Source organism: Coregonus lavaretus (genome assembly GCF_964263955.1).
Source record: "Coregonus lavaretus genome assembly, chromosome: 33".
Classification (NCBI taxonomy): Eukaryota; Metazoa; Chordata; class Actinopteri; order Salmoniformes; family Salmonidae; genus Coregonus; species Coregonus lavaretus.
The window spans coordinates 14,563,417-14,590,569 of record NC_140020.1 but is presented as its reverse complement, the minus strand read 5'-3'; the positions used below and the strand labels follow the sequence as shown (position 1 = coordinate 14,590,569).

General features: G+C 42.7%; 2 protein-coding genes across 2 annotated transcripts; one reads left to right on the top strand and one right to left on the bottom strand.

The window, feature by feature from the left end:
• The first annotated feature begins 17,910 nt into the window (after window positions 1-17,910).
• On the top strand, window positions 17,911-21,466 carry LOC311108346 (heat shock factor protein 2-like). The gene is made up of 11 exons (XM_084150978.1): window positions 17,911-18,060; window positions 18,543-18,651; window positions 18,737-18,864; window positions 18,954-19,078; window positions 19,195-19,270; window positions 19,425-19,483; window positions 19,579-19,660; window positions 19,941-20,071; window positions 20,131-20,385; window positions 20,513-20,615; window positions 21,033-21,466. The coding sequence occupies exons 1-11, from the start codon at window positions 17,968-17,970 to the stop codon at window positions 21,369-21,371; spliced, it is 1,500 nt and encodes a 499-aa protein (XP_084007104.1). The 5' UTR covers window positions 17,911-17,967; the 3' UTR covers window positions 21,372-21,466.
• Window positions 21,467-21,887: 421 nt separating this feature from the next.
• On the bottom strand, window positions 21,888-26,892 carry LOC311108345 (serine incorporator 1-like). The gene is made up of 10 exons (XM_084150977.1): window positions 26,661-26,892; window positions 25,413-25,574; window positions 25,107-25,300; window positions 24,893-24,972; window positions 24,640-24,777; window positions 24,315-24,484; window positions 24,068-24,158; window positions 23,829-23,973; window positions 23,463-23,687; window positions 21,888-22,873 (listed from the first exon to the last, which is right to left on the bottom strand). The coding sequence occupies exons 1-10, from the start codon at window positions 26,697-26,699 to the stop codon at window positions 22,735-22,737; spliced, it is 1,383 nt and encodes a 460-aa protein (XP_084007103.1). The 5' UTR covers window positions 26,700-26,892; the 3' UTR covers window positions 21,888-22,734.
• Between the last annotated feature and the right edge of the window lie 261 nt (window positions 26,893-27,153).

Below are 27,153 nucleotides of genomic sequence, written 5' to 3'. Positions count from 1 at the left end.
ACTGAGGAGGGTGGGGAGGCCATCCAAGGCCTACACTACAGTATTAGTAGCAATGCAAATTTGGACACATTTGTGTCTGACACTTAGACATTTGTGTCTAAATTATGTGCTCAGGTCAAGCCTGTCTCGAATTCAAGCACAGGGACATGTAGGACATTAGGCTTTTTGCTCAATTATGTTCATGTCAGTAGGAAAGCCCAAGGCCAGTTTTATGAAAGCCCAGTGTTGGTGTATCTCTCCAAATACAAAGGACCGACTGCAAGTAATCTGCTTGGCAGCATGCAGGTTCACGCTCCGGACAGACACGCTCCGGACAGACACATTTTTACACATGATAGATTATAACCCAGATGATAGATTATAACCCAGATAGTCGATGTACAAAGAACACCATTATTAGAGAACAAATTACAGCCTATATTACTGCAGATTTGAAAATAGTATATTCACAGATGTTTGAGTGAATGTGTTCATTATACTGCTCAGGTTTAAGAGGAAACTGCTTGGGCTGAGTATGCGCAGAATTCCCTCCGCCACTCCTCCACTAACCTCACTCCTTTCCAGTGCATGTTGGGGTATCAGCCGGCCCTGGCACCTTGGTATCCGAGCCAGACCGAGGCCCCTGCGGTGGACGAGTGGTTTTGGCGCGCTGAGGAGATCTGGAATGCTGTGCACACTCGTCTCCAGCAGGCCGTGCTTCGGCACAAGGAACAGGCCGACCTCCACCACAGTGAGGCGCCTGTTTTCTCTCCAGGCGACCGGGTCTGGCTCTCCACCCGGAACCTGCCCCTCCGCTTGCCCTTCCGGAAGCTGAGCCCGCAGTTTGTGGGGCTGTTTAAAGTCCTGAGGAGGGTTAATGAGGTAACGTACCGTTTGCAACTCCCTGCTGATTACCGCATTAACCCGACTTTTCATGTGTCTCTCCTCAGGCCAGGACCCAATGACGCCCCTCCTCCTCTGGACATCGAGGGAGGTCCGGCGTACTCGGTCCGTGAAGTCCTGGATTCGAGGCGTCGGGCGGGGCGTCTCCAGTACCTCATTGACTGGGTGGGGTACGGCCCAGAGAAGCGGTGCTGGGTTCCTGCGGTGGACATCCTGGACACTTCGCAGACCAGGGATTTTCACCGTCGGCGCCCTGACCAACCCGCACCACATTCCTGTGGTCGTCCCCGAGGCCGGTGGGGGGGGTTAGTGTCACGTATCCCCCCGGTACTGCTGCTCATTCTATTCACCAGCTCCGGAGGTCTACGTCACCAGCCTTCTAGGCGTCACTGACCTGGTTCATTACCACCAACCCCGGACTGTCTTGTCTCATTACGCACACCTGGTTCCCATTCCCCCTGATTAGTATGTGTATATATGTGCCCTCTGTTCCCCATTGTCCTTGTCAATTATTGTCCAGTGTCCGTTGGTCTCGTGAGTACCGTGTGCTGTGCTCTTGTGTTTACGGGTCTCGTCTCGTGTATTGTGTAGAGGTTACACCTCTCTCTTTTGTTTGGGTTACATCCCTTTGTAATATATATACGTGTTTGTTTTGGGCTTCGTCCCCATCATTTTTGATGACGTACCTTGTGTTGTGTGGAGTAAATAAAACCCCTAACACGTATTCCTGTGCCTTTCTTCAAATCATTAGACAACGTGACAGCTATACTAAGGAAGACCGTTTTTTATTTTATTTAAGCAGTCTTTCAGTGGGCTGTTCAATGTTCCCCTTTTCTCTCTGTTTGCATAGAAGTGTTGAATTCAAGTCGCCTTATGTGTCATCATAGTTGAATATATTACTAAATTAGCATTCATTTTTATTCTCTCAAATGAAGTCCTTTATGAAGGCATCTTCACTATTCTATTTGCATTATATGTCTGGCTAACATAAATTGTTTGGTAAAACAACTAGGTCAGTTTTATATAGTTCCTTCATGTCAGTTTAGAAGTTTCTCTGGAGAAACTGGAGGACACCCAAGTCAACGTGAACAGCTTCCATGGTCCCACTCAGTTTGACATGGTGAGAGGCACACCAAACACTGAGGGGGTAGAGCTGTGTATCAAAAACAGCCCAGAGGAGAAAACAGAGCCAGACAGTGGATGGTAGATGGCACTGCAAGTTGCGCGGCGGATATACTGCTGAGAGCAGATCTATTACCCAGTAAAATGTCTCTGTTAGGGAGGGGGCTGAGGGAGGCCTGTAGAGAGAGAGAGAGAGAGAGAGAGAGAGAGAGAGAGAGAGAGAGAGAGGGAGAGAGAGAGAGAGAGAGGACCTGAGCATCTGCCAGTGATGTGGTAGTAATGCTTCTGGTCTTATCAACAGCCCTACTGGAGCCAGTACATTATTCTTATAGCCCAACACAGACAGACCTCAATAGCTGTCTGAGAAACAAGCATCACAAAATGAACGTGCACGTCACCGCAAGTATGTGGAAATGATCTACACTGGAAATACGCTTCAGTGCGTTGAAATCACTGTCAGCCATGCCTAACAATCACAAATGGGTATCATGTGCTGTTTATCTCCAAGCACCCTTAGCGGGTCGTCATGCTTCCGGTTTCTGGTGACCCTGTTCATGCGTTTATTTTACGCCTGCAACGTTAGGTTAATCTTCAAGAGTGAGAGGAATAGCCATTAAGGTTACGCCCAAGCTCTTAAGATGATAGTGGCTTCAAGAAGCATTAGTGGCTCCACCTCTTTTGAATACTCTTTAAAGCAGTGGTTCCCAACCTTTTTCGGTTACTGTACCACCAACTGAGTTTGATCTACCCAGAGTACCCCTGAAGTAGCCCCTCATGTGCATTTTACCAGTAGGCCTACGGTCTCATGACTCTTCTCAAGTACCCCCTGTGGATAGGCCAAGTACCCCCAGGGGTCCTAGTACCTCTGGTTGGGAACAACTGCTCTAAAGTGCTGAATATGTAGAAGCCCAGCGGGCATCTAGCAGCTGGCAAAGCACTGCTCCTCGTCCTCTGTATGAAAACGATATGTGCTGTATTATTCCCTATTATCACAACAACACCTTGAAAAGCACAGTTTGCTGGACATTCACATCACCTGAGCTTACATCTCATGTACAGAGAAAACTGCTGTCCACCTTTCTGCACTCTTCAAGATCATACAACCATCATAATAAAAGGTGTGTCATAATCACCTTGACTGAGCCAGGCCAAATCTCTGTTACCCTCCTCTCCTCACGATGTAGTTCACTCCTGGGTCATGTATAAATGCCTAATGGGGCTGAGCTGTGTCCCCATGGCCTAGTGACACCGCTGTAAGTGTTTTCTGAGCCATAAAGTACAAGAACATGTTAATACCGGTGCATATAAACATGTGTGCCAGGTGGTTCTGAAAGTTTGGAGGCTTCGTTTATGTATTTATTTGCTTTTATTACTCTTGGCATGCAAGCCTCGCACTGGGATAAAGCAGCCTACATGCAGGCCAAATTGCTTTATTTAATTCATCGAAAAGGAAGAAATTGGTGAGAAAGTGCAAGAAGTTGAAGAGGGAGCAGGATTTTCAGACATGTAGATCATGCAACTGGAAGGATTTGGAGCTAACCCTAAGGATGTGGAGGTGTTAGTTAGGTAATGAACTATATATGTCTAGTCGGAACAAAGCCATATGTGCCCATGCCGTTTTGATCTCTGCTCTGCTGCTCTGCTAATGATTTTATGGAGGAATCAGGTGTTTTCTACAAAGGCTTGATATCATTATTATAGAGTGATGTCATTGTACATAAAATGATGTCACCTCACACAGATGGTGAGAGTAGAAACCCTGAATCAACAGGCTATAACCTGAATACAAAACAGACGCTAACCTGGATTTGTGTCTGTCTATTCCTGCAGCAAATAAATTGTGAGAAAGGATAATGATTGATATAATAAAATAACCACTTTCATGTTTTGTCCTTTATAAACCCACATGATTAGAAGAGCTCACATTTGTGAGTCAAACAATGTGTGAGATTTACTATCTGAAAACAGTTGTGTTAGTGTGCTAATTATGACTGGCTCACAGCATAGTCTCAAAAACCCGACCCTAGGCAACACAGTGACTGGTTTCAATGATGGACTCTTTTGGCATAGAGGAACTACGTCACTGCCACGAGGCAGACATGCCAGAACGTCGCGATTTAAAACCAAAGTTTGCAGGCAAAACCTTTGCAGTGGTTTTAGTTAAGGTAATTGATGCAAACTAGCCACTTGTGAAACGCACTCAGTAAAAATAACTTCCGTGATCTCCATCTTGCTAGCTACTATTTTGTATTTTATTAAAGCGGATAAAGTAGTGACGTAGTTCCTATATGCCAAAAGAGTCCATCATTGAAACCAGACCCCAGTCACTGTGTTGCCTAGGGTCAGGTTTTCGAGACTACTCACAGAAAGCAAGGTACATGATGCCAACAAAGAGAGTGCAGAGCCTGAGACGTATAAATCAATACAAATTGTCAGGTAGAACTTACATGTGAATCAGTGTGAGTTGCAGCAGTAGTAGTCTATGCATCCTAGCACCATCGGTTCGGCTCTGAATTCCACAAGGTGTCGTCCAAGGTCACACCGAGGTTCTTCGCAGTCTGGGAGGTGGACACAATGGAGTTGTCAGTGGTGATGGAGTGGTCTTGGAGCCCAAACGTAGACCTCTTTATTAATTATTTCATATACTAATAAGACAAGGTCTAATTGTATTGCATAGAGAATGCGTTCGAGATAACTCACGATCAAATGACTGTACCTGTGTAGCAGCAGCACGTGTTCCACATCGGAATGTATAGGCTATCCATAGTCGGTAGACAGATCTTCTTAAAAAGTTGCCCCTTACATCACCGAGCAGTTCACAATAAACTATTACATCGAATTGTTGGATGCTACCACCCCCTCCAAATCAAAACCAAACATGGATTCCATGTTGTGTTCTCACAAACTGTTTGTCCTAGCTAATCAGCCTCGCAATATGAGCACCATTCTGCCGCAGACAGGAAGCAGACAAGAAGTAGAATGACATCCATGTTTGCGACTAACAATTGGATTTAATTTTTGCGATGCAAACAACGCATTCGGAATCAGAACCGTCCACCGACCACAAATATATCCTCCGACATGGGAAAAGCGTCGCAAAACAGGCACAGACAATGGTTGGTAAATAAGTAGCATGGTGGGCTAGTGTTGTGGCTAGACCAAGAATACAATCTTGGTCTAGAAGCTGGGCTAGGAGTGAACCGGACTTCCCAAGGAAGGAATAGCAGCGCTGTCTTGTAGAGACATACAAACAAATGTCCATCCAATTTATATAGCTATAAAGACATTTCTACATCAGCACTGTTGTCACATACATAAATATTCCTAGCTACATACACACTCACATTTTACAGTCAGACGGCCTACTAGCTACTTGTGTTACAGCAAAGCTTAACATAAAGAAAGGAGAGGCAGACCTATGCCTGCACAAAAACTGTAGCCATGAGAGCATCCCCTTATTTGAAGAAAGAGCTTGTCAGGCAGAGAGACTCAGAGAGGGTGAGAGGCACAGACACAGACAGACAGACAGACAGACAGACAGACAGACAGACAGACAGAGAGAGAGAGAGAGAGAGAGAGAGAGAGAGAGAGAGAGAGAGAGAGAGAGAGAGAGAGAGAGAGAGAGAGAGAGAGAGAGAGAGAGAGAGAGAGAGAGAGAGAGAGAGAGAGAGAGAGAGAGAGAGAGAGAGAGAGAGAGAGAGAGAGAGAGAGAGAGACAGATGTCTCCTTTCTCCCGGAGTGTGCACTTGTTCACTTCCCTTCACGGATTTGAAAGGAAAAGACAGATATATTGAAACCCCCTGTAGCCCATGCCAACACCAATCCAATGCTTTGAAATGTGTGGGGAGTAAGTAGTGTAGTGAGCGAGTGCACACTTCAGGAAGATGGAGAGATTATTGGGATCTGGGACGCACCAGGGAGAGTTGAAAGCTCACCTAGCTACCTACTTGGTCGGTCAGCTACGAGTTAGTGTGGCAAATCATTGGCCTATCACTGCAGGTTGGTTACCTCACTGTTTGGGAGGCCAAAAAAGGCAGTTCGATCCTCCGTCTGCAAGTAAAAAGACAAGCTAGAATTGTTTGTATGAAAGGTGTTAGCTAAACAAAAATGTATGTCAAATAAGCAAATGGGATAGGCGCGAAATTGACCAATAGACTAGCAAAGGCTGCTGGAAGTTGAGCTGTTTGGCTAACTAGTTAGCTAGCTAGCCAGCGCTAGTTAGGTGTGCTTGTTGAAAGCCATGCACAACTTTAGAAATTGTTTCTACTTATTATTATTTGCCTTTATTAATTTTTTTACCTTAGTTTATTTAGTAAATATTTTCTTAACTCTATTTCTTGAACTGCATTGTTGGTTAAGGGATTGTAAGTCAGCATTTCACGGTATTCGGCGCATGTGACAAATACAATTTGATTTGATTCCACTGCCACCTGTAAGGCCAAAACTGTAAAAGCTATCAACACCAAAATAACGTCAGAATGTGCAGGCAGACTGTCTTCATGTTACTTGAGAAAAAAATAATGTTTTGATGCAACTTACAGTGCCTTCGGAAAGTATTCAGACCCCTTGACATTTTCCACATTTTGTTAGGTTACAGCCTTATTCTAAAATTGATTCAACAGTTTTTTCCCCTCATCAATCTACATACAAGACCCCATAATGACCAAGCAAAAAATGTTTTCAAAATCTTTGCTGATATATTACAAATAAAAAACAGAAATATTACATAAGTATTCAGACCCTTTACTCAGTACTTTGTTGAAGCTTCTTTGGCAGCAATTACAGCCTTGAGTCTTCTTGGATATGACGCTACAAGCTTGGCACACCTATACTTGGGGAGTTTCACCCATTCTTCTCTGCAGATCCTCTCAAGCTCTGTCAGGTTGGATGGGGAGCGTTGCTGCACAGCTATTTTCAGGTCTCTTCAGAGATGCTAGATCGGGTTCAAGTCCAGGCTCTGGCTAGGCCACTCAAGGACATTCAGAGACTTGTTCCGAAGCCACTCCTGCGTTGTCTTCGCTGTGTGCTTAGGGTCGTTGTCCTGTTGGAAGGTGAACCTTCGCCCCCAGTCTGAGGTCCTGAGCGCTCTGGAACAGGTTTTCATGTACTTTGCTCCGTTCATCTTTGCCTCGGTCCTGACTAGTCTCCCAGTCCCTGCCGCTGAAAAACATCCCCACAGCATGATGCTGCCACCACCATGCTTCACCATAGAGATGGTGCCAGGTTTCCTCCAGACGTGACGCTTGACATTCAGGCCAAAGAGTTCAATCTTGGTTTCATCAGACAAGAGAATCTTGTTTCTCATGGTCTGAGAGTCTTTAGGTGCCTTTTGGCAAACTCCAAGCGGGCTGTCATGTGCCTTTTACTGAGGAGTGGCTTCCGTCTGGCCACTCTACCATAAAGGCCTGATTGGTGGAGTGCTGCAGCGATGGTTGTCCTTCTGGAAGGTTCTCCCATCTCCACAGAGGAACTCTAGAGCTCTGTCAGAGTGACCATCGGGATCCTGGTCACCTCCCTGACCAAGGCCCCAATTGCTCAGTTTGGCCAGGCGGCCAGCTCTAGGAAGAGTCTTGGTGGTTCCAAACTGTGTTCTTGGGGACCTTCAATGCTGCAGAAATGTTTTGGTACCCTTCCCCAGATCTGTGCCTCGACACAATCCTGTCTCGGAGCTCTACGGACAATTCCTTCGACCTCATGGCTTGGTCTTTGCTCTGACATGCACTGTCAACTGTGAGACCTTATATAGACAGGTGTGTGCCTTTCCAAATCATGTCCAATCAATTGAATTTACCACAGATGGACTCCAATCAAGTTGTAGAAACATCTCAAGGATGATCAATGGAAACAGGATGCACCTGAGCTCAATTTCGAGTCTCATAGCAAAGGGTCTGAGTACTTATGTAAATAAGGTATTTCTATTTTTTATTTTGAATACATTTACAAAAAATTCTAGAAACATGTTTTCACTTTGTCATTATGTGTTATTGTGTGTAGATTGCTGAGGACATTTTTTTATTTAATCAATTTTAGCATAAGGCTGTAACGTGACAAACTGTGGTAAAATTCAATGGATCTGAATACTTACTGACAAAAGATTGTTGATACTATTTTGCTTTTTGAACTATAACCATTGAGCATTTGCATAAAAGCTCCATAGGCTTCAATAGGAAATAGCGACTAGCTACTAGCTATGCACCGGATCAGAGCTGTGGTCTGACTCTGGTCCACACTAAATAGCTCTGGTCCAGGGAGTAGTTAGTCGCTAGCTAGCTCTGGTCCACACTAGCTCTGGTCCAGCTCTGATCCAGGGCGTAGCTAGTAGGTAGCTAGCTCTGGGTCGCACTAGCATTGGCCTAGCTCTGGTCCGCACTAACTAGCTCTGATCCTGGGAGTAGTTAGTCGCTAGCTAGCTCTGGTCCACACTAGCTCTGGTCCAGCTCTGATCCTGGGCGTAGCTAGTAGCTAGCTAGCTCTGGTCCGCACTAGCATTGGCCTAGCTCTGGTTCGCACTAACTAGCTCTGATCCTGGTTATAGCTACTAGCTAGCTCTTGTCTGCAGTAGCTCTGGTCCACCCTAGTAGAGCTCTGCTACCAACCCGAGTCCTATGGGCCCCGACATCTTACATCGGGTTAGGGCCGGGTAGGGCCTGTTTTTTTAAATCAATAACTAGGGTACAGGCCGGGTTTGGGTATTAATTTCATGAATGATTCAATTGATCACTAACATTTTGAAGCTAAGCCATTTGCTCCCTCCTGCTCTTCTGTGCAGTGTCTCTGTATTGGTCATATCTTACGATCATAACATGGTGTCAGAAGTGCTTCAACCTTGTATAATAGCAGGCCAACCTCGTAAAATATACAGTAAGTCAGAACATTGTCCGAGTCGACAAGAGAGATTATTTCTCAGAAAATAATAATATCCTGTGAGTTTTGCTAGCTAGTTCTGGTCCGCACAGGTTTTATTTTACTGTAATTAACGTCAGTAGCTATCGAATTCTCTGGTGATAAAATGTCTCATCAGGCATGTCGCCTGTAAAGTAAACATATTTTTACATTTAAGTCATTTAGCAGACACTCTTATCCAGAGCGACTTACAGTTAGTGAATACATTTTTTTTTTTATACTGGCCCCCCGTGGGAATCAAACCCACAACCCTGGCGTTGCAAACGCCATGCTCTATCAACTGAGCTACATCCCTGCCGGCCATTCACTCCCCTACCCTGGACGACGCTGGGCCAATTGTGCGCCGCCCATGAGTCTCCCGGTCGCGGCCGGCTGCGACAGAGCCTGGATTCGAACCAGGATCTCTAGTGGCGCAGTTAGCACTGCGATGCAGTGCCTTAGACCACTGCGCCACTCAGGACAACAAAATGCAGTAGCAATGCAATATTAGCTAGCTAGCTAAAGTCTATTGAACCCCCATCTGTCACAAAGCACAACATCCACCCGAGTGGGAAATGTAGAGGTTATTTTTTATTCTTTCTTTTTTAAGTGTCTAGTGATCTAGTGTACATCATTCGTGTCAGCTGATGGAAGCTGGAGGCAAAAAGGGACATAAGAGCATTTGGACAAGGAAAAGTCTAAGTGGAATCCTTGGGACGTCTAACTCTGACATCAGCCCTTTGAAGTTGACATGTCAAATTGTTTCGGTAAGGGTTATGGTTAAGGTTAGGGCTAGGGTAAGGGTAGGGGGTTAAGGTTAGGGTTAGAGTTTAGGGTAGGGATGTCCCTAGGGTCCCACTTTGCATCTACCTTTGGACAAACCACTTCATCAAAGATTTTAGATTTCATTAGAATAAAACCATCCATGTATGCCCAATGCCATCATTGTTCCTTAAAGAAAATGAGAGAGATCTACGCAAGCTAATGGGTAAGTAAAGGCTTTGGCCAGGTTTCTGAATCCTGTCAATAGTTTTACTAGGCCTATACAGTATGTAATCAATCTGAAGACAAATTTAAAACAAATTCACTAAATTCAGGGCCTCCATCCCAGCCCTATTGGCCTAAATGTCCTCTCTGGTCTTGGATATTGATACCATGCTGTAACCCATTTCTTCTCAACCCAGGACTTAACACTAATGTGAAATGTGCAAACATATATTTTATGGGTTCTGGCTTGTAAGTTGTCATTTCATTTCCAAGTCTCACTGAGCTAAAAGAAAATAAATGGATGTTTTTACTAAGAACTTCCTCAAAGCAAAGAAAAGAGTTTGAACGTTTGTCTCTAACATCCAACTGAGAACGTGTGTTTTATTGTTGCACATAGCTCTTAAAAATAACTACTTCTTTGGTGAGATCATTTTATTTCAATTTGTGTGGTGGAATATGGAAATGCAGCATCAATTAATATACAGAGGCATTCCCATTTTGTTACACTTAATCAAAAATGTTTGAAACAGCAGTGAAACTGCTCCTTTGTCAGTCTGAAGGAAGTCTAATACCTACAGTACATGGCAAACTCCAAACGTATTTATTAATTAAGTAAAAAACAAATCTGCTGAGATCTGGACTAATATATTTTTATTTGGTTCCGTTAGACTACAAGATTGATCGAATAATGAGAGAGAACAACAACGACTATAAAACGAGGGTCCAAGTTCTACATCCAATGGAAAATGTCAATTCATTCCAACGTTTTTGTTCCAACTTTGCTGCAAAAAGAGAGTGAGTGAGTATGCAGCTTCACAACCATTACCTGAACACCCTGAGCCTGGTCCAGGGAATGGGCATGATTAAGGAATGCATTGGTAAAACTTGAACCTTAACAGTGCTTTTGTCCTCCTCACGGTTGCGTACAAACACAGGCCTGAATAAAAGTTGCTAATACGATAAATATAGGTAAAGTCATGTAGCCAATTCCTTTTGGAACACTGTATCAATATGTTCCTACGGCATTAACACCTTACAAGTCAGACGGGAAGAGTCAGATAGGAAGGGTGTCACAACCATTCACCAAACGCAAAAGTCAAACCAATTTAATCTTCTGAATTAGCCCTTTAACAATGCTGCCTGCCACCAAGTGAGACATACTGTAAGTCCCCAAAAAGAACTGTATTTGCTGGCACTACACCTACTCTCCAGCATTTTTTCAACGATGGACGTTTTTCAACCGTGGCAGGGATATTGTCAAATATAATAAGAAGCAACTTACATACTTCAGCACCATACTGTCTAAATATACTAATGTTCAAGGGTCAAGCAGTATTTTACTTCGATCCAGGACAATTGTACATATGGCACTGAGCTTACCTCCCTGTACTTATACAATGAAAGGCAGAATATCACCTGTCTTACTTTAATGTGCTGTGATTTTGCCTTTCCTATAATCTCTCTGTCTCAGAATCAAAGAATGTCCTAATTACTGCCATTTAAAAGGACTTCATGACGTCTTTTGATGTAATATTACCGTCTGACCCAATTAGCTGTGCACTTGTCAACCTCAATTTGTTATGATGTCTGAATGTTAGAAGAGGCATGCGCTGTCGGCAACATAGATCTTTCTGCAAATGGTCCCCCTCTCGGTGTAGTATGTTAGCCTATGTTTTTAAGCCACAGAGGAAAAAAGCACTGAAATGAAGTGTATGTGTGTGAGATAAATACAGTTCAATAGCATTACATTTTCTTCATGTGCAGCATTTAGGAATTCTTAAACATTTGCATTAATCCCTCTGAATAATGCAATTAATACCAATCAAATGAAAAGTTACCTAACAATAGACCGCAATAGTGTACCTTTTATGGCAAATAAGAAATGCCCTCTGGGAATAAGTTACGTCCTTGCTTATCTGTTTCACAAAGCAGGCAGTTTTGGCCAACCAACCCCCACACATTGTTTCTGCTGTACTCTAGCTGCACTCTAGCAGGTAGGTAGTCAACAGTGGTCCTCTCAACCTGTGGAGGGAAATGGTTTTACTTAACCCCTGAACTCTCCTTTCTGTCTTTTTCCACTGAGATTACTGTAATAGTAAATAGATTTTTTCTCTCAGTTTTAGCAGGACATTTTGTCCTGAACATTGCAAATATTATTATTCCAGAAATTGAATGAATGATCAAGAACAATTGACAATGTATTCTTCATTTCACTTCAGTACTTTGATAATTGCTATACTTTTATTTGTGTTAGACCGTTATGCAGGGAATAGAGTTGAAGAAAAGCAGACTGTAATGAAAACAAACAAATATTTACATTAGAATAAAAGTGCCATGAGCATAAGTTATAGAAGCAGAAATTTGAGAAATATCTGAGGTAGGAAACTATCCTAAAAATGTTACATGCTACCTGTAGTGAGTAAACTTGAGGGGTGACAGGTTATCCTCAGAATGGTTATGGTGCCATTATTCACTTTAGCATGGAATTGACATGATCTATGGCTGACACCTAGTGGCAAGACAGAGAATGACTCAACAATCTAACGTAAACAAAGCTAATAAATGGGGGGCGTTATGTGCATCCTCCCCTGCCAGCTGACTCAAGAGCATCAATTGAAAGGCTGTCAATATCTGTGTGAGAACATTTCCAGTTACCTTAAAGTAACCGTTCAGTGAAAATCTCACTTTTAAAAGTTAATTTTCTGTTAACTCATACCCAAATAATGTTGTTGACTCATCCTATACTTGTATTTGTGTCAAAAGCATAAAGTGGAGAAAAAAACACTTCAAATACCCCCCTCAAACTTTTATCTCAAACAGCCTATTTAAAAAAATGCTTGCTATTTCCTCATAGAGGATGATGTCATCCTCCTGAGGAGGATGAGCTGGCCAATCAGCAGTCTACTCTCATGAATATTTTTAATGACCGGTATACGCCCACACCATTCTGTTGTTTGGGTTTGTCCACACCATTCCAATACAGAAAAGTTGCTTTATAACATACTTAATTACAATTTTTTGGAAGGAAAACTACTTTACTTATATTGTAATTAATTAAAGGTCATATTTCGTAGACATCTGTAAACACTGGTCGGTTACTTTAAAGGTATTTGTATTTGTATTTATTAAGGATCCCCATTAGCTGCTACCAAGGCAGCAGTTACTCTTCCTGGGGTCCAGCAACATTAAGGCAGTTTTATACAATTTAAAATATTACATGATATTACATTTCAAAACACTTTTCACAACACATTAAGTGTGTTCCCTCAGGCCACTACTCTACTATCACATATCTACAATACAAAATCCATGTGTACTTGTGTGTAGAGTGCATGTCTTATCATGTGTATGTGTGTCTGTGCCTGTGTGTGTCTCTTCAAAGTCCCCGCTGTTCCATAAGGGGTATTTTTATCTGTTTTTTAAATCTAATTCTACTGCTTGCATCAGTTACCTGATGTGGAATAGAGTTCCATGTAGCCATGGCTCTATGTGTCACACCCTGATCTGTTTCACCTGTCTTTGTGATTGTCTCCACCCTCCTCCAGGTGTTGCCCATCTTCCCCATTATCCCCTGTGTATTTATACCTGTGTTCTCTGTTTGTCTGTTGCCAGTTTGTTTTGTTTCGTCAAGCCTACCAGAGGTTTTCCCCTTGCTCCTGTCGTTCTCAAGTTCCTGGTTTGCCCATTCTGCCTGCCCTGACCCTGACCCTGAGCCTGCCTGCCGTTCTGTACCTTGTCACACCACCCTGGATTATTGACCTCTGGCTGCCCTGACCCTGAGACTGCCTGCCGTTCTGTACCTTGTCACACCACCTTGGATTATTGACCTCTGGCTGCCCTGACCCTGAGACTGCCTGCTGTTCTGTACCTTTTGGACTCTGATCTGGATTACTGACCTCTGCCTGCCCTTGACTTGTCGTTTACCTGCCCCCTGTTTTTGTAATAAGCTTTTGTTACTTCGACACTGTCTGCATCTGGGTCTTCTTCTGAAACGTGATACTATGTAGTACTGTGCGCCTCCCATAGTCTGTTCTTGACTTGTCGATTGTGAAGAGACCTTTGGTGGCATGCCTTGTGGGGTATGCATGGGTGTTCGAGCTGTGTGCTACTAGTTTAAACAGACACTTCAGTGCATTCAGCACATCAACACTTCTTACAAAAACAAGTAGTGATGAAGTCAATCTCTCCTCCACTTTGAGCCATGAGAGATTGTATTGCATATTATTAATGTTAGCTCTAAGTGTACATTTAAGGGCCAGCCGTGCTGCCCTGTTCTGAGCCAATTGTAATTTTCCGAGGTCCCTCTTTGTGGCACCTGACCACACGACTGAACAGTAGTCCAGGTGCGACAAAACTAGAGCCTGTAGGACCTGCCTTGTTGATAGTGTTGTTAAAAAGGCAGAGCTTGGGCCTCCAGAGTGGCGCAGCGGTCTAAGACACTGCGTCGCAATGCTTGAGGCATCACTACAGACCCGGTTTCAATCCCAGGCTGTGTCACAGCTGGCCGTGACTGGGAGACCCATGAGGCGGCGCACGATTGGCCCAGCGTTGTTAGGGAGGGTTTGGCCGGCTGGGATTTCCTTGTCCCATCGTGCTCTAGCGACTCCTTGTGGCGGGGCCGGGTGCAAGCTGGACAGTGTTTCCTCCGACACATTGGTGCGGCTGGCTTCCAGGTTAAGCGAGCAGTGTAAAGAAGTAGTGCGGCTTGGCAGGGTCGTGTTTTGGAGGATACATGGCTCTCGCCCTTTGCCTCTCCTGAGTCCGTAGGGGAGTTGCAGCGCTGGGACAATACTGTAACTATCAATTGGATATCACGAAAAAGGGGTGAAAAAAGCCAGAGCAACACTTTATTATGGACAGTCTTCTCCCCATCTTAGCTACTGTTGTATCAACATGTTTTTACCATGACAGTTTACAATACAGAGTTACTCCAAGCAGTTTAGTCACCTCAACTTGCTCCATTTCCAAAAATGTTTTTATTACAAGATTTTGTTGGTTTAGGGTTTAGTGAATGATTTGTCCCAAATACAATGCTTTAAGTTTTTGAAATATTTAGGACTAATATATTCCTTGCCACCCATTCTGAAACTAACTGCAGCTCTTTGTTAAGTGTTGCAGTGATTTCACTCGCTGTAGTAGCTGACGTGTATAGTGTTGAGTCATCCGCATACATAGACACACTGGCTTTACTCAAGGCCAGTGGCATGCTATTAATAAAGATTGAAAAAAGTTAGGGGCCTAGACAGCTGCCCTGGGGAATTCCTCATTCTACCTGGATTATGTTGGAGAGGCTTCCATTTAAGAACACCCTCTGTGTTCTGTTAGACAGGTAACTCTTTATCCACAATATAGCAGGGGGTGTAAAGCAATAACACGTTTTTCCATCAGCAGACTATGATCCCGTACTGAAGTCTAACAAAACAGCTCCCACAATCTTTTTATCATCAATTTCTCTCAGCCAATCATTTACATTTACATAATTTAGCAGATGCTCTTATCCAGAGCGACTTACTAAATCATCAGTCATTTGTTTAAGTGCCATGCTTGTTGAATGTCCTTCTCTATAAGTGTGCTGAAAGTTGTCAATTTGTTTACAGTAAAATAGCATTGTATCTGGTCAAACACAATTTTTTCAAAAAGTTTACTAATGGTTGGTAACAGGCTGATTGGTCGCCTATTTGAGCCAGTAAAGGGGGCTTTACTATTCTTGGGTGGCGGAATTACTTTTTCTTCCCTCCAGGCCTGAGGTTACACACTTTCTCGTAGGCTTAGATTGAAGATATGGCAAATAGGAGTGGCAATATCGTCCGCTATTATCCTCAGTAATTTTCCATCAAATATTCCATCTTCCACACTCACTTTACAAAATTCAAAATTCAAATGTTTGTCTTTAATAATTTGATCAGTTATACTTGGATGTGTAGTGTCAGCGTTTGTTGCTGGCATGCCATGCCTAACTTTGCTAGTCTTGCCAATGAAAAAATAATTAAAGTAATTGGCAATATCAGTGGGTTTTGTGATGAATGAGCAATCTGATTCAATGAATGATGGAGCTGAGTGCCTTTTTGCCCAAAATATCATTTAAGCTGCTCCAATGCTTTTTACTATCATTCTTTATGTCATTTATCTTTGTTTCATAGTATAGTTTCTTCTTTTTATTCAGTTTAGTCACATGATTTCTCAATTTGCAGTACGTTTTCCAATCGGTTGTGCAGCCAGACTTATTTGCCATTCCCTTTGCCTCATTCCTCTCAACCACACCATTTTTCAATTCCTCATCAATCCACAGGGATATTAATAGTTTTTTCAGTCATTTTCTTAACGGGTGCATGCTTATTAGTAACTGGAATAAGCAATTTCATAAATGTGTCAAGTGCAGCGTCTGGATGCTTGTCATTACACACCACAGACCAACAAACATGCTTTACATCAACAACATAGGAATCACTACAAAACTTATTGTATGACCTCTTATTGCTAGACTCAGAGTCTCGTCTCTCCTATCATTGCTACGCAGACGACACACAATTAATTTTCTCCTTTCCCCCTTCTGATAACCAGGTGGTGAATCGCATCTCTGCATGTCTGGCAGACATATCAGTGTGGATGTCGGATCACCACCTCAAGATGAACCTCGGCAAGACGGAGCTGCTCTTCCTCTCGGGGAAGGACTGCCCGCTCTATGATCTCGCCATCACGGTTGACAACTCCGTTGTGTCCTCCTCCCAGAGTGCAAAGAACCTTGGCGTGACCCTGGACAACACCCTGTCGTTCTCCGCTAACATCAAAGTGGTGACCCAATCCTGCAGGTTCATGCTCTACAACATTCGCAGAGCACGACCCTACCTTACACAGAAAGCGGCACAGGTCCTAATCCAGGCACTTGTCCTCTCCCGTCTGGATTACTGCAACTCACTGTTGGCTGGGCTCCCTGCCTGTGCCATTAAACCCCTACAACTTATCCAGAACGCTGCAGCCCGTCTGGTGTTCAACCTTCCCAAGTTCTCTCATGTCACCCCGCACCTCCGCACACTCCACTGGCTTCCAGTTGAGGCTACAAGACCATGGTACTTGCCTAAGGAGGTGCCGTTCCTGTGAGGGGAACGGCACCTCCTTACCTTCAGGCTCTGATCAGACCCTACACCCAAACGAGGGCACTACGTTCATCCACCTCTGGCCTGCTATCTCCCCTACCTCTACGGAAGCACAGTTCCCGACCAGCCCAGTCAAAGCTATTCGCTGCTCTGGAACCCCAATGGTGGAACAAGCTCCCCCACGACGCCAGGATAGCGGAGTCACTGACCACCTTCCGGAGACACTTGAAACCCTACCTCTTTAAGGAATACCTGGAATAGTATAAAGTAATCCTTCTTCCCCCACCCCCCATAATTTTTTTTTTTTTTAAGTGGTTGTCCCACTGGCTATCATAAGTTGAATGCACCAATTTGTAAGTCGCTCTGGATAAGAGCGTCTGCTAAATGATGTAAATGTAAATGACATTGCCAGCAGTAGAACCACAAATATTGAGATGAGCAAGATGCAAGACCTCTCACAAAGTCACACACAGTATCTGCGCATGTGCATGGGTTCGCTTCATGCTGTTCAGTGTGGTATCCAGGGCACCAGAACAGCAGAAAAGTTGAGCCTCGAGCTTCAACGCTCTTAGTTGTTGCGGAAACTGACCCGCTATGCTGTTCAGTTTCTGCATCTATGTCATATTGTTGAGTGTACCTTTAAAACATGTCAGGAAACCTACAACACTTCAGCAATACTTAATTACCTTTTTTTGGAAGGAAAACGATTTAACTCATATTGTGATTTATTATAGGTCATATTTAATAGAAATCTGGAAACACTGGTCAGTTACTTTAAAGTATGTCACAGAAAAACTAAAACATTTTAGCAATAATTTGCAAATGTAAAATGATCCATGCATGTTACAAGTGTGAAACGTTACGTAAGTCAACATTCAACCAATCAGCTGCTGCTCTTCAAACAGGAAGTTGTATGCATGCTTAGGACGCTTGTTTTCTTCTTCTCAGCGACTTGCTTTTTTCATCAACAAAAGGCATTTTTCCATCTTCAGTTTGCAAAATGAAACAAAACTCAAATGTACCAGCCTTTCTCACAAAGCTTTGGACTCTTGTGGAGGATTCTGACACCAATGAATTTATTTGTTGGAGTCAGGTAAATTATATTGCCCAAATGAGTGTGCCAGCCTGGCAGAGCTAGGTAGCGCTAGCACTTGACTCTGCAGGGTGTGAAACGAGTTAGCCAGCTAAATAGCTAGTTAGCTATTTATCATCTGTGGCCTCATATACCGAGTTATAGTATCTATGTCTGCCTAGTCCTAGATGCAGGTGTCGGTAGTAGGCTTCAAGAAGCATCGTTTTGTTACTGAGATTCATTTGCTATTGTTGTCCCTGCTGGCTAAAGGCAGCTAGCACGTTATTTTGAATGATCTGTTTGCAAATTGGCTAGTTTCTTATAAGAGCATATAAATAAAACTGGCTAGCTTCCTATAAGAGCATATAAATAAGCATTCCATGATAAAATAAAGCAAGAATACCCATGCTCTATTTAGTTCCTGAAATGTAACACACAGAAATGTAATTGAATGGAAGTAGTTGTAGACATTATAATCTCCTAATTCTTTTTTTTTTTTTTAGGAGGGTAACAGTTTCCTTGTCATGGATGAACAGCGATTTGCCAAGGAGATCCTTCCCAAGTTCTTCAAGCACAACAACATGGCCAGCTTTGTCAGACAGCTGAATATGTGTAAGTAAGCGCTTCTATAAACATAGCGGCTCAGTTTTATTGGAATGCCTCCTGTGCAGCTGTCTAATGGGTGGTCAATTTGCAGATGGATTTCGCAAAGTGATGCACATCGACACAGGCATAGTAAAGCAAGAGCGGGATGGACCAGTTGAATTTCAGCATCATTACTTTAAACATGGTCAGGATGACTTGCTGGAAAACATAAAAAGAAAGGTAAGGCCTCATGTAAACAAACATATGATGGTAAACAAATAAATGACCTATATCAGTATGTCAAACTGAATAAGGGCATATTTTTTCAGGTTTCCAATGCAAGACCAGATGATACCATGATCAGACAGGAAGACCTGTCCAATATTTTGGCCAGTGTCCAGAATGTTCACGGAAAACAAGAAAGCATTGATTCTAGACTCAACACACTGAAAAGGTAAGCAAACTACCATGCACCTGGCTATCAAATGGTGGTTAGAAAGTAGTAGTGATGTGTAGTGATGTGTTGGTTTGGAGACAGTTCTATGCTGATGCTTGAATTTATGTTTACAGAGATAATGAAGGTCTATGGAGGGAAATATCAGACCTGAGACAGAAGCACTCCCAACAGCAGCAAATCATTAAGAAGGTGCAGAAAAAAATTCTGCACCAAGAATGACTTTCCATATTCAGTGGGAATTGAATTGGAAACAATTTCCTTACAATAAAACCACTTAACAATTGGCCTTTAGGGTATTATAGTTCAGTCTAACTTTGGTAATAATTGTCTTTATTCATTGCAGTTGATAGAATTCATTGTCACATTGGTACAGAAGAACCGAATGAGTTTAAAACGCAAGAGGTAAGGCTTCATAGTATAGCAATTCTTCCTCTGAATGAAATCATCGATTACTAAACACTGTTAATCCATTTTACATCTCAATCTCCATTTTACAGGCCTATTCTACTGAACAGCAATGGAAAGAAGCCTAAATACATCCATGAAATCTACGATGAACCTCCTCTGGACCACAACAAAGTATGTGTAGTTCTGAATGGGTTTACCTCCTTATGTAAAGTGTACATGGTGGTGTCCATCCAATCAGTCATGACACTAATGATACTAGCAAATAGATCTATTTTTCTTGACAATATTAAGGCAGGATCACTGCCCAGGAAAATTGCTTATTGTGAGAACAAAACTTGACATTGGCGGTGGGGCAGATTTCTTCCATAATATGAGTTTTTAATGTTACTTCAAAAGTATGTTTTCTCAATGTAAGCTATTCTTAAGATGTACATTCTTAACTCTCTCCTAGCCCTCTGTCAGTGGTTTGAAGAGCACTGATCTTACTGACGATGTCATCATCTGTGATGTAACTGACGATGACACAGAGATCACAGAGAGTATTGGATCAATCGTAAGTCAACATAAACACTTTTGTTTAATGTATATTTCCATCTGCCATCATCTATCCTCATGCCTTTTCTCCTCTCCTTCATTCTTAGGGATGTAGAAATAGTTGAGGTCTTCAACAGCAATACTGTGTCACAGACAGACAGCGTTGACAATATAGGACAGACCAACTCTTTGGTAATCGAACCAAAAGAGACCACCATAAGCACATATGATAGCCTTCCCACAAGCAGCACCTTGCAGCTCAACAAACCGTCAGGCTTGAGCCTAGAGGATCCCATGAAGATGATGGACTCAATCCTCAATGAGAGTGGAGCTATTTCTCAGAATATCAACCTCCTCGGCAAGTAAGTGGACTTGACTAGCTTTACCTTTGTGGCCTGTAGTTCCTGAATAACTTGCATTTTTGCATTTGTAAGGCCTATTGAATTATTGTCTCGGCTTACAGTTAATAGGCATCCAAATGTTTAACAGGGTTGAGCTGATGGACTACTTGGACAGCATTGACTGCAGTTTGGAAGACTTTCAGGCTATGTTGTACGGGAAGCAGTTCAGCATTGATCCAGATATTTTAGAGGTATGCTTTTCATATTGAAATGTAATAGTGCATTACATTTCTGTTGTATGTCATGATGAACAGGGAAGTTGATAGGCCCCAGAGGTTTATGTTAATTACATTTCCATACAAAATCTACAGTGATGCACTTGTATAGAATTACCTGGTTCCCCCACTCAATTCAATATCCGGGGTGTATTCATTACAGAAACCGTTTTAAGAACCAAACACAGCAAACGGAATGAAACAGGGAGGGACCTACCTGAATTTGTCCAATAGTAACTCTTGTTTGCATTTCCCATTTGGAGGAAACGGTTTCTGTTGCGAAACGTTTTGCCACAGAATCTACGTAATGATTACACCCCAAGTCTGTCTGAATTGTCCTTTTATTTGTATTTCTGAATCCTCATTAATTTCACTCAATTATGTCATCTTTAGGGGAGTGGTGGTGGTGGTTCCAAAGAAAATGCAGGGCTGCTATCCAAAGGAGGCAAGTCTGGTTTCTCTGCAGACAACCAGCTGGTCCAGTACACATCCTGCCCTCTGCTGGCCTTCCTGGATGGCTGCACCCCTTTGGCCACAGAGGGAGACAGCCTGCTGCAGCACAGCACTGAGGTGCCCACAGACCTCCTGGAGCCAGACGAGGAGCCTCCACGGAGCTCTCTGATCCGCCTGGAGCCCCTGACTGAGGCAGAGGCCAGCGAGGCAACGCTCTTCTACCTGTGTGAACTCAACCCAGAGGGTGACACTACTGACTCGACACAGCTGGAGATTTAACAAGGCATACAAGGAGCAGAAAAAGGATTGGACCTTTTGTAGATACTCGTCAAAATGATCTATTTATTTCCCTGTATCTTTTTGGTACATTCCTGTCCATAGGTCAGAAGTAAGATATTCCGTCATTTAGTATTGTTTCTTCACTATTTCCACGTAAACCCTGATAAAGATGAGGCTGCAATTATGTTGTTGGTTTAGGTTTCAGCATTTCTTGTGAAAAGGGGAATGTTTCACTATGTAGTATTGATTTCTGTATTGATATGTTTTAAGGATCACATCAATCTTTAATGAACAAAAAACAGAAGTGCCTGCATCATATTTCCTTGTCTTAGTAAAACCTACAGTTCATCATTTCAAGTACTGTAGTCTGGTGTGTACCGTATGTATAAGGTTTCATGTTAAGATGCATAGATTGTCACTGTTACAAGCTTCGCAATAACATTAAAAGAACAGCAAAAGCATAATTACATTCTGAATGCTTTGTTCTGTAGGTGAAGGTATAATGAAGTGGCAGAATTCAGGAAAACGCATGCTTTGCCTTTATTTATTAAAGGTGGGTTACAATGTGCTTTAATACGTCAAAAGGCAAAAACAATTGTCAGTCTGCTAGAAATACTGAATACACATTTCTAGTATGTTAAAGCATCTACAAAATAACATCCACTGAACATCAGTATTTTACATTAAGATAACTCCAGTGCGAAACATAAGTAACAATGTACACAACTGAGGGACTAATATTTGACCTATAACAAGATGTGCATGTTGCAAAAGGGAAAGTTTCAGTTTTGCGATTTGGGAGGATGTTCTGAAAAGGAAAGCACAGCAAAGCATGATGGTAGATCAGCCTATAATATCATGCCAATGGTACATCACTGATGGAAATGAATTTAGGATTACATCAATGAGCTAATATCTGAAACCCTGCACCTCATTGCTACATATGCATAACTTAAAGTAAAGTGTAGCATATTATCAAACATCAAGCAGTCTTGCCCATTTTGTAACAAATCAACAGTTCTTTCTGAATGTCTCTTATCCAGAATCAATTACAGTTGAGGACGAGTCCTCCCTTCTTTAACTGACCACACTGATGTCCACTGACCATCTCTCCAAGCCCCAGCAACCTTTTTCAAACCCAACTCTGCAAAAAACATTTAATTTTTCAATAGGATAAAACATGGTACATAAAACACCTATGTATTCAATACTATAGCATGCATGCAGTTTATTAACAAAAAGGGTGGGTGGGTTATCCACGGGGGATGCACATACAGTATTTACAGAGCTTGTTCACCTTACAAGTTGAATATTCAAAATTATAATCTTGAGCAAATGATTGCCCCCCTCATTCTTTAGATCATCAGTCAAAGTCTCGGTTGACCAGGACCAGTGGGGCTGCCAGGGTCCACACATAGAGGGCAATGCAGATCCAGCTGGAGGAGATCTTCACCCACACAGAGGGCCACTTGCTGGTCATTGTCTCATAGTTGGAGTCAGGGCTGAGAAAATCAAAAACAACAGGGAAAGATCTCATTTAGGCTACTGTCTGTGTGTATTTCACACTATGTTGAGGTAACAATCGGAGTATAATGCTTGTATGGATGTCAACCCCAATACATGTTAATGTTATCCTTAACCAATCAATTGCATTTGAGTTAAAAACAACTGACAACCACCACCGATTTCTGTTTACTAGCTATGCTAACCATCTTATCCGAACGGGAGTGGAGTTAGCATTTAGCAGGCACTTCTTCTAAACCCGAAAAGAGACAACTTCTATATGTTATGCAGTGAAAACAGCCAAATACTGTATATCCAAACTGGACTTAAGCAACCACATTGTGGGCCTGTTACAATACATAAATCATGACGGATTTGACAAATATCCACTTTGTTAGATCAGATTTCTTGACTGTGCGCCAACCTGGTCAATGGAACTTCTGCGTTTCATTGACTATTTTACAACATCTATTGGCTACCTTTTAAATAAGTGGCCTGTATATATTTTCACAATATTCAATACATTACTGCAATTGCCTAGTTATCATCCTACCAGACCAAATCACCCAGGAGAGTGAGGACACACACCTGTACCAGTTGGTGAGGGTCATCATGATGTAGAGGGAAGCCAGGAAGAGCATGAAGTGGAAGAAGGAGTAGCTGTAGGTGACTCCGTCCTTCTCGTTGTCCACGGCACGGTTCTCACCATCTTCCACGTCAAAGTTCTCAGGGTGGTGGCCATCCTCAATCAGGGCAGACTCGTCACTGGTCAGAGTCAGTTTGTTCACCTGGGTGTTGGAGGAGTTGCGGATGCTAGAGAAGTGAATGGATAACATGTTATTGTCAGGGTCAATAGCAGCTGCACAAAGCTGGTAAATGGTAAAATAGCATTAGCAGTTCCTTAGAAGAGAAACACTGCAGACATTGTTGTTTGGGCCTGACCTGTTTCCTTACCTTGAGTACAGAACACACATCAGGAACAGGACCAGCCCCACAATGCCCTGAGCATCCCACCACTGAACAACAGGGTGGTCCTTACCAGCTGGGGTGGTGTTGTTGAGGCCAATGATACCCAGCAAGCTTGGGTTACATTTCCTGTCTGTGGATGGCAAAGACAAACACATTTACTAAAGTGCTTGTCTTGATGAAGAGCTAGCCACTTATTGGTGTATTTTGATCATTAAAACACTCACCTGGCTCGTTAGTCATGGCAGACCAGGTGAGATACATGGTGTACAGAGTCACAATGGAAGACTGCAGCAACCCGGACCTTGGCTGGGACTCCTGTTGAGAAAAGGGGTACGATAACACCAAGATGTAAATGTGTCAGAATATATTATAATTACATGTTTATTATACAAGATGAAGGTCCAGAGACTAAGGTTTTCAGGGTACAACATGGAGTGTGAGGAGACATGCTGGCCCAATGCACTTCCTTACCTGAATCTTGGGCAGGACGGACATGACTGAGGCTCCGACACACAGCAGCATGTTGACACTGATGAAGGCTTTGTTCTCAGTGCAGCCGTCAGTGTGGGTGTAGTAGATGTAGAACATGACCAGAGACACCAGGGACAGGATGTAGTTGATGGTTGTAGCAGACAGCAGAGCTGCACGGGAGGAATGACACTTACTAGTTATGTCTGGACAGTGGGGACAGTGGGAGTTAGAAAAGTGTAGACACAGAGGATTGCTTTAACTCAACCTGTCACCAGTGCATTTTCACAAGGTATTCTTAAAGAGAAGCTCCTGTTGATTACCATACCTGCATACCAGCAGCGAGAGTTGCCCTCCTCCATCTTCTCCACCCAGGACTCATTCCAGGAGTGGGCAAAGTCAATCAGCAGGACCAGCTGGATCAGGATGAAGCAAAAAGCTCCAGCCATTCCTATGTAGAACCAAACTAAGGGAGAGAAGGGCAAAGTGTGAACTACTTTCAAATAGCTGCAGGCTAAGTGAGTATTATTGGCTAAACGTATATTTCCATGAGCCAGAAAAAAATTCATAAGGACCATTACCAGTTGTGAAGGGACCCTCTGGAATGAAGAATGCACCGATGGTAATGGCAGTCGCAGCAGCAAACTTGAAGAACCAAAACCTAAAAGAAAGCGTAATTATTTTAACTGATCGACCTGTTTGAACTTAAATATACTTTTAGATACCCTTGTTCCTCATTTCTCTTCCTGCATTGCAGTATATAATGCTTACTGAATAAGACACAGTGCTATTTACCCATTGTGTACAGAAGCTCTGGGATCTTGGCTACTCTTGACTTTGACCATGAGGAGGGAGAAGAGCAGGAAGAACATGGCCATTCCAAAGCAGACACGGTACACAGCCTTGTAGCCAACCAAGACATCACAGTTGATATGACCCTCCACACCTGGAATTGATGTACCCATTCCCCCATCACAGAATCCTGGAATCTGCAAGAGCCAAGATGCACAAGTAATTATTCAGGCCAAACAAAAATGTGTAGAATTAGTTATCTAAATTGTAAATGTTGTATATCAAATACATAACCACATAGTTTGGTACCTTATTGAGCTGCTCTTCCATCCCTGGCATGAGCATAATGCATGCAATGCCCACGCCCAGCAGGAGGAAGAAGGCATAGATCAGTCGGGTGACAGTGGAGTTATTCCCACTGGGGCAGAATTTGCACACCAGGCAGGGGGCAGTGCCACACAGGCAGGGGATCTACAAGGCAAGACAAGGGAATGAGGTTAAACATGATTAAAACCAATTAGCTAAATCATACAAGTATTGAACTGATGCTGACAGAATAATATATCTGCCCACCACTGAATGGTTTTACAGTTAGAATACAGCCTAAGTACAAAGTCAATAGGGTTTTCATTAATTGACAAAAGTTAATAAATCTACTTAGGGTTGACGTAACACCAACACACTGTTGTTTTTGCCAAGTTGCTAACTACGTTGGAAACCAAATCTCTGCTAAGAATAGAGATCTGGCCATGGCAGGTGTCAAACCTAATCAAGTTGATACCAATGTGGAAGAAAGACCAGACAGTTAACGCTACACTTTTAGCTTGAAAATGGTTTCAGGAATAGGATTAGTTAAACTAAATAGGAAACAATCCCAGACATATGCCTACCTGAACTGAGTGCCGTTATGTTCAAGAGTATTTTCATGGCCCACATTTCACAATGCACTGGTAGGCTAACTGGAGACGTCATAGTTAACGTCAGATGTTATCTGACATTTGATTCTGTTTTGACGGCTAGCTACCGTGTTGCAATATTTCCAAGTACCGGGCTTAAACTAGCTAAGCTATCAATGACAAAGTGGCTGTCTAACTAGCTCTCAAGTAGGCCTACATTGCTGTAGAATCGAAAATGTGAACGTAGAGAGAGCACGCAAAGCAAACCAAACTAACAGTGCGTGGTTAATGTACATAAAAACATAGTCGGCGATCGAACTGACAAAACCTGCATATGACGATTGTCTATCAATACAATTATGATAATTTTAACAATCTAACATTAGCTAGCTAAAATTAGCTAATACAATTGTAGTCATGTTTTTGAAAGATTATCCGGGACCAATGTATTTTATTAAAAGGCAATGCACCAGGCCAGAATGAACAGGGAACCACCCTGGCTTTGTTGTTGCGCATTGACGCTAACACAGCTACAGTAACATTAGGATTACTGTAGCTAGCGAAGCTGTCGTCAGAAGAAATTGTTGATTCGGTCCGTTTAAAAAAAAAGCTGGATCTGATGTCGACTTTTATTTTAATTAAGAAAAAACCGAAGGCTTACCCAACTCGCCATGGAGCACAGTCCGAGAACGGCCCCCATGATGTTTTGTTGAAATAAGACTTCCCTGTGCTGTAAAAGATGGGTGCTTTTCGTCTGTTTACAATCGCTCTTCTTCTTCTTCTTCTTCTTCTTCTTCTTCTTCTTCTTCTTCTTCTTCTTCTTCTTCTTTAGGATTTGGTTCTGCTTCTTCTTCTTCTTCTTTAGGATTTGGTTCTGCTTCTTCTTCTTCTTCTCCAGTGGGGGTTTATCGGCGGGTGGCATCCAACGTTATGGTGCATTACCGCCACCTACTGTACTGGAGTGTGGGCCAGAGACGGGGAGAAACACATTTTTTTTTTCACCTTTATTTAACCAGGTAAGCCAGTTGAGAACAAGTTCTCATTTACAACTGCGACCTGGCCAAGATAAAGCAAAGCAGTGCGATAAAAACAACAACACAGAGTTACATATGGGTTAAAACCAAACATAAAGTCAAAAATACAACAGAAAATAT

Excerpts from the sequence above, each read along its gene's own strand:
- LOC311108346 (XM_084150978.1), top strand. The coding sequence starts at position 17,968 with ATGAAACAAAACTCAAATGTACCAGCCTTTCTCACAAAGCTTTGGACT. Across the intron at positions 18,061-18,542 it reads AATTTATTTGTTGGAGTCAG|GAGGGTAACAGTTTCCTTGT; the intron begins GTAAATTATATT and ends TTTTTTTTTTAG. Across the intron at positions 18,865-18,953 it reads TGGAAAACATAAAAAGAAAG|GTTTCCAATGCAAGACCAGA; the intron begins GTAAGGCCTCAT and ends ATATTTTTTCAG.
- LOC311108345 (XM_084150977.1), bottom strand. The coding sequence starts at position 26,699 with ATGGGGGCCGTTCTCGGACTGTGCTCCATGGCGAGTTGG. Across the intron at positions 23,688-23,828 it reads ATGTGTGTTCTGTACTCAAG|CATCCGCAACTCCTCCAACA; the intron begins GTAAGGAAACAG and ends TCACTTCTCTAG. Across the intron at positions 22,874-23,462 it reads ACCCTCACCAACTGGTACAG|CCCTGACTCCAACTATGAGA; the intron begins GTGTGTGTCCTC and ends TGATTTTCTCAG.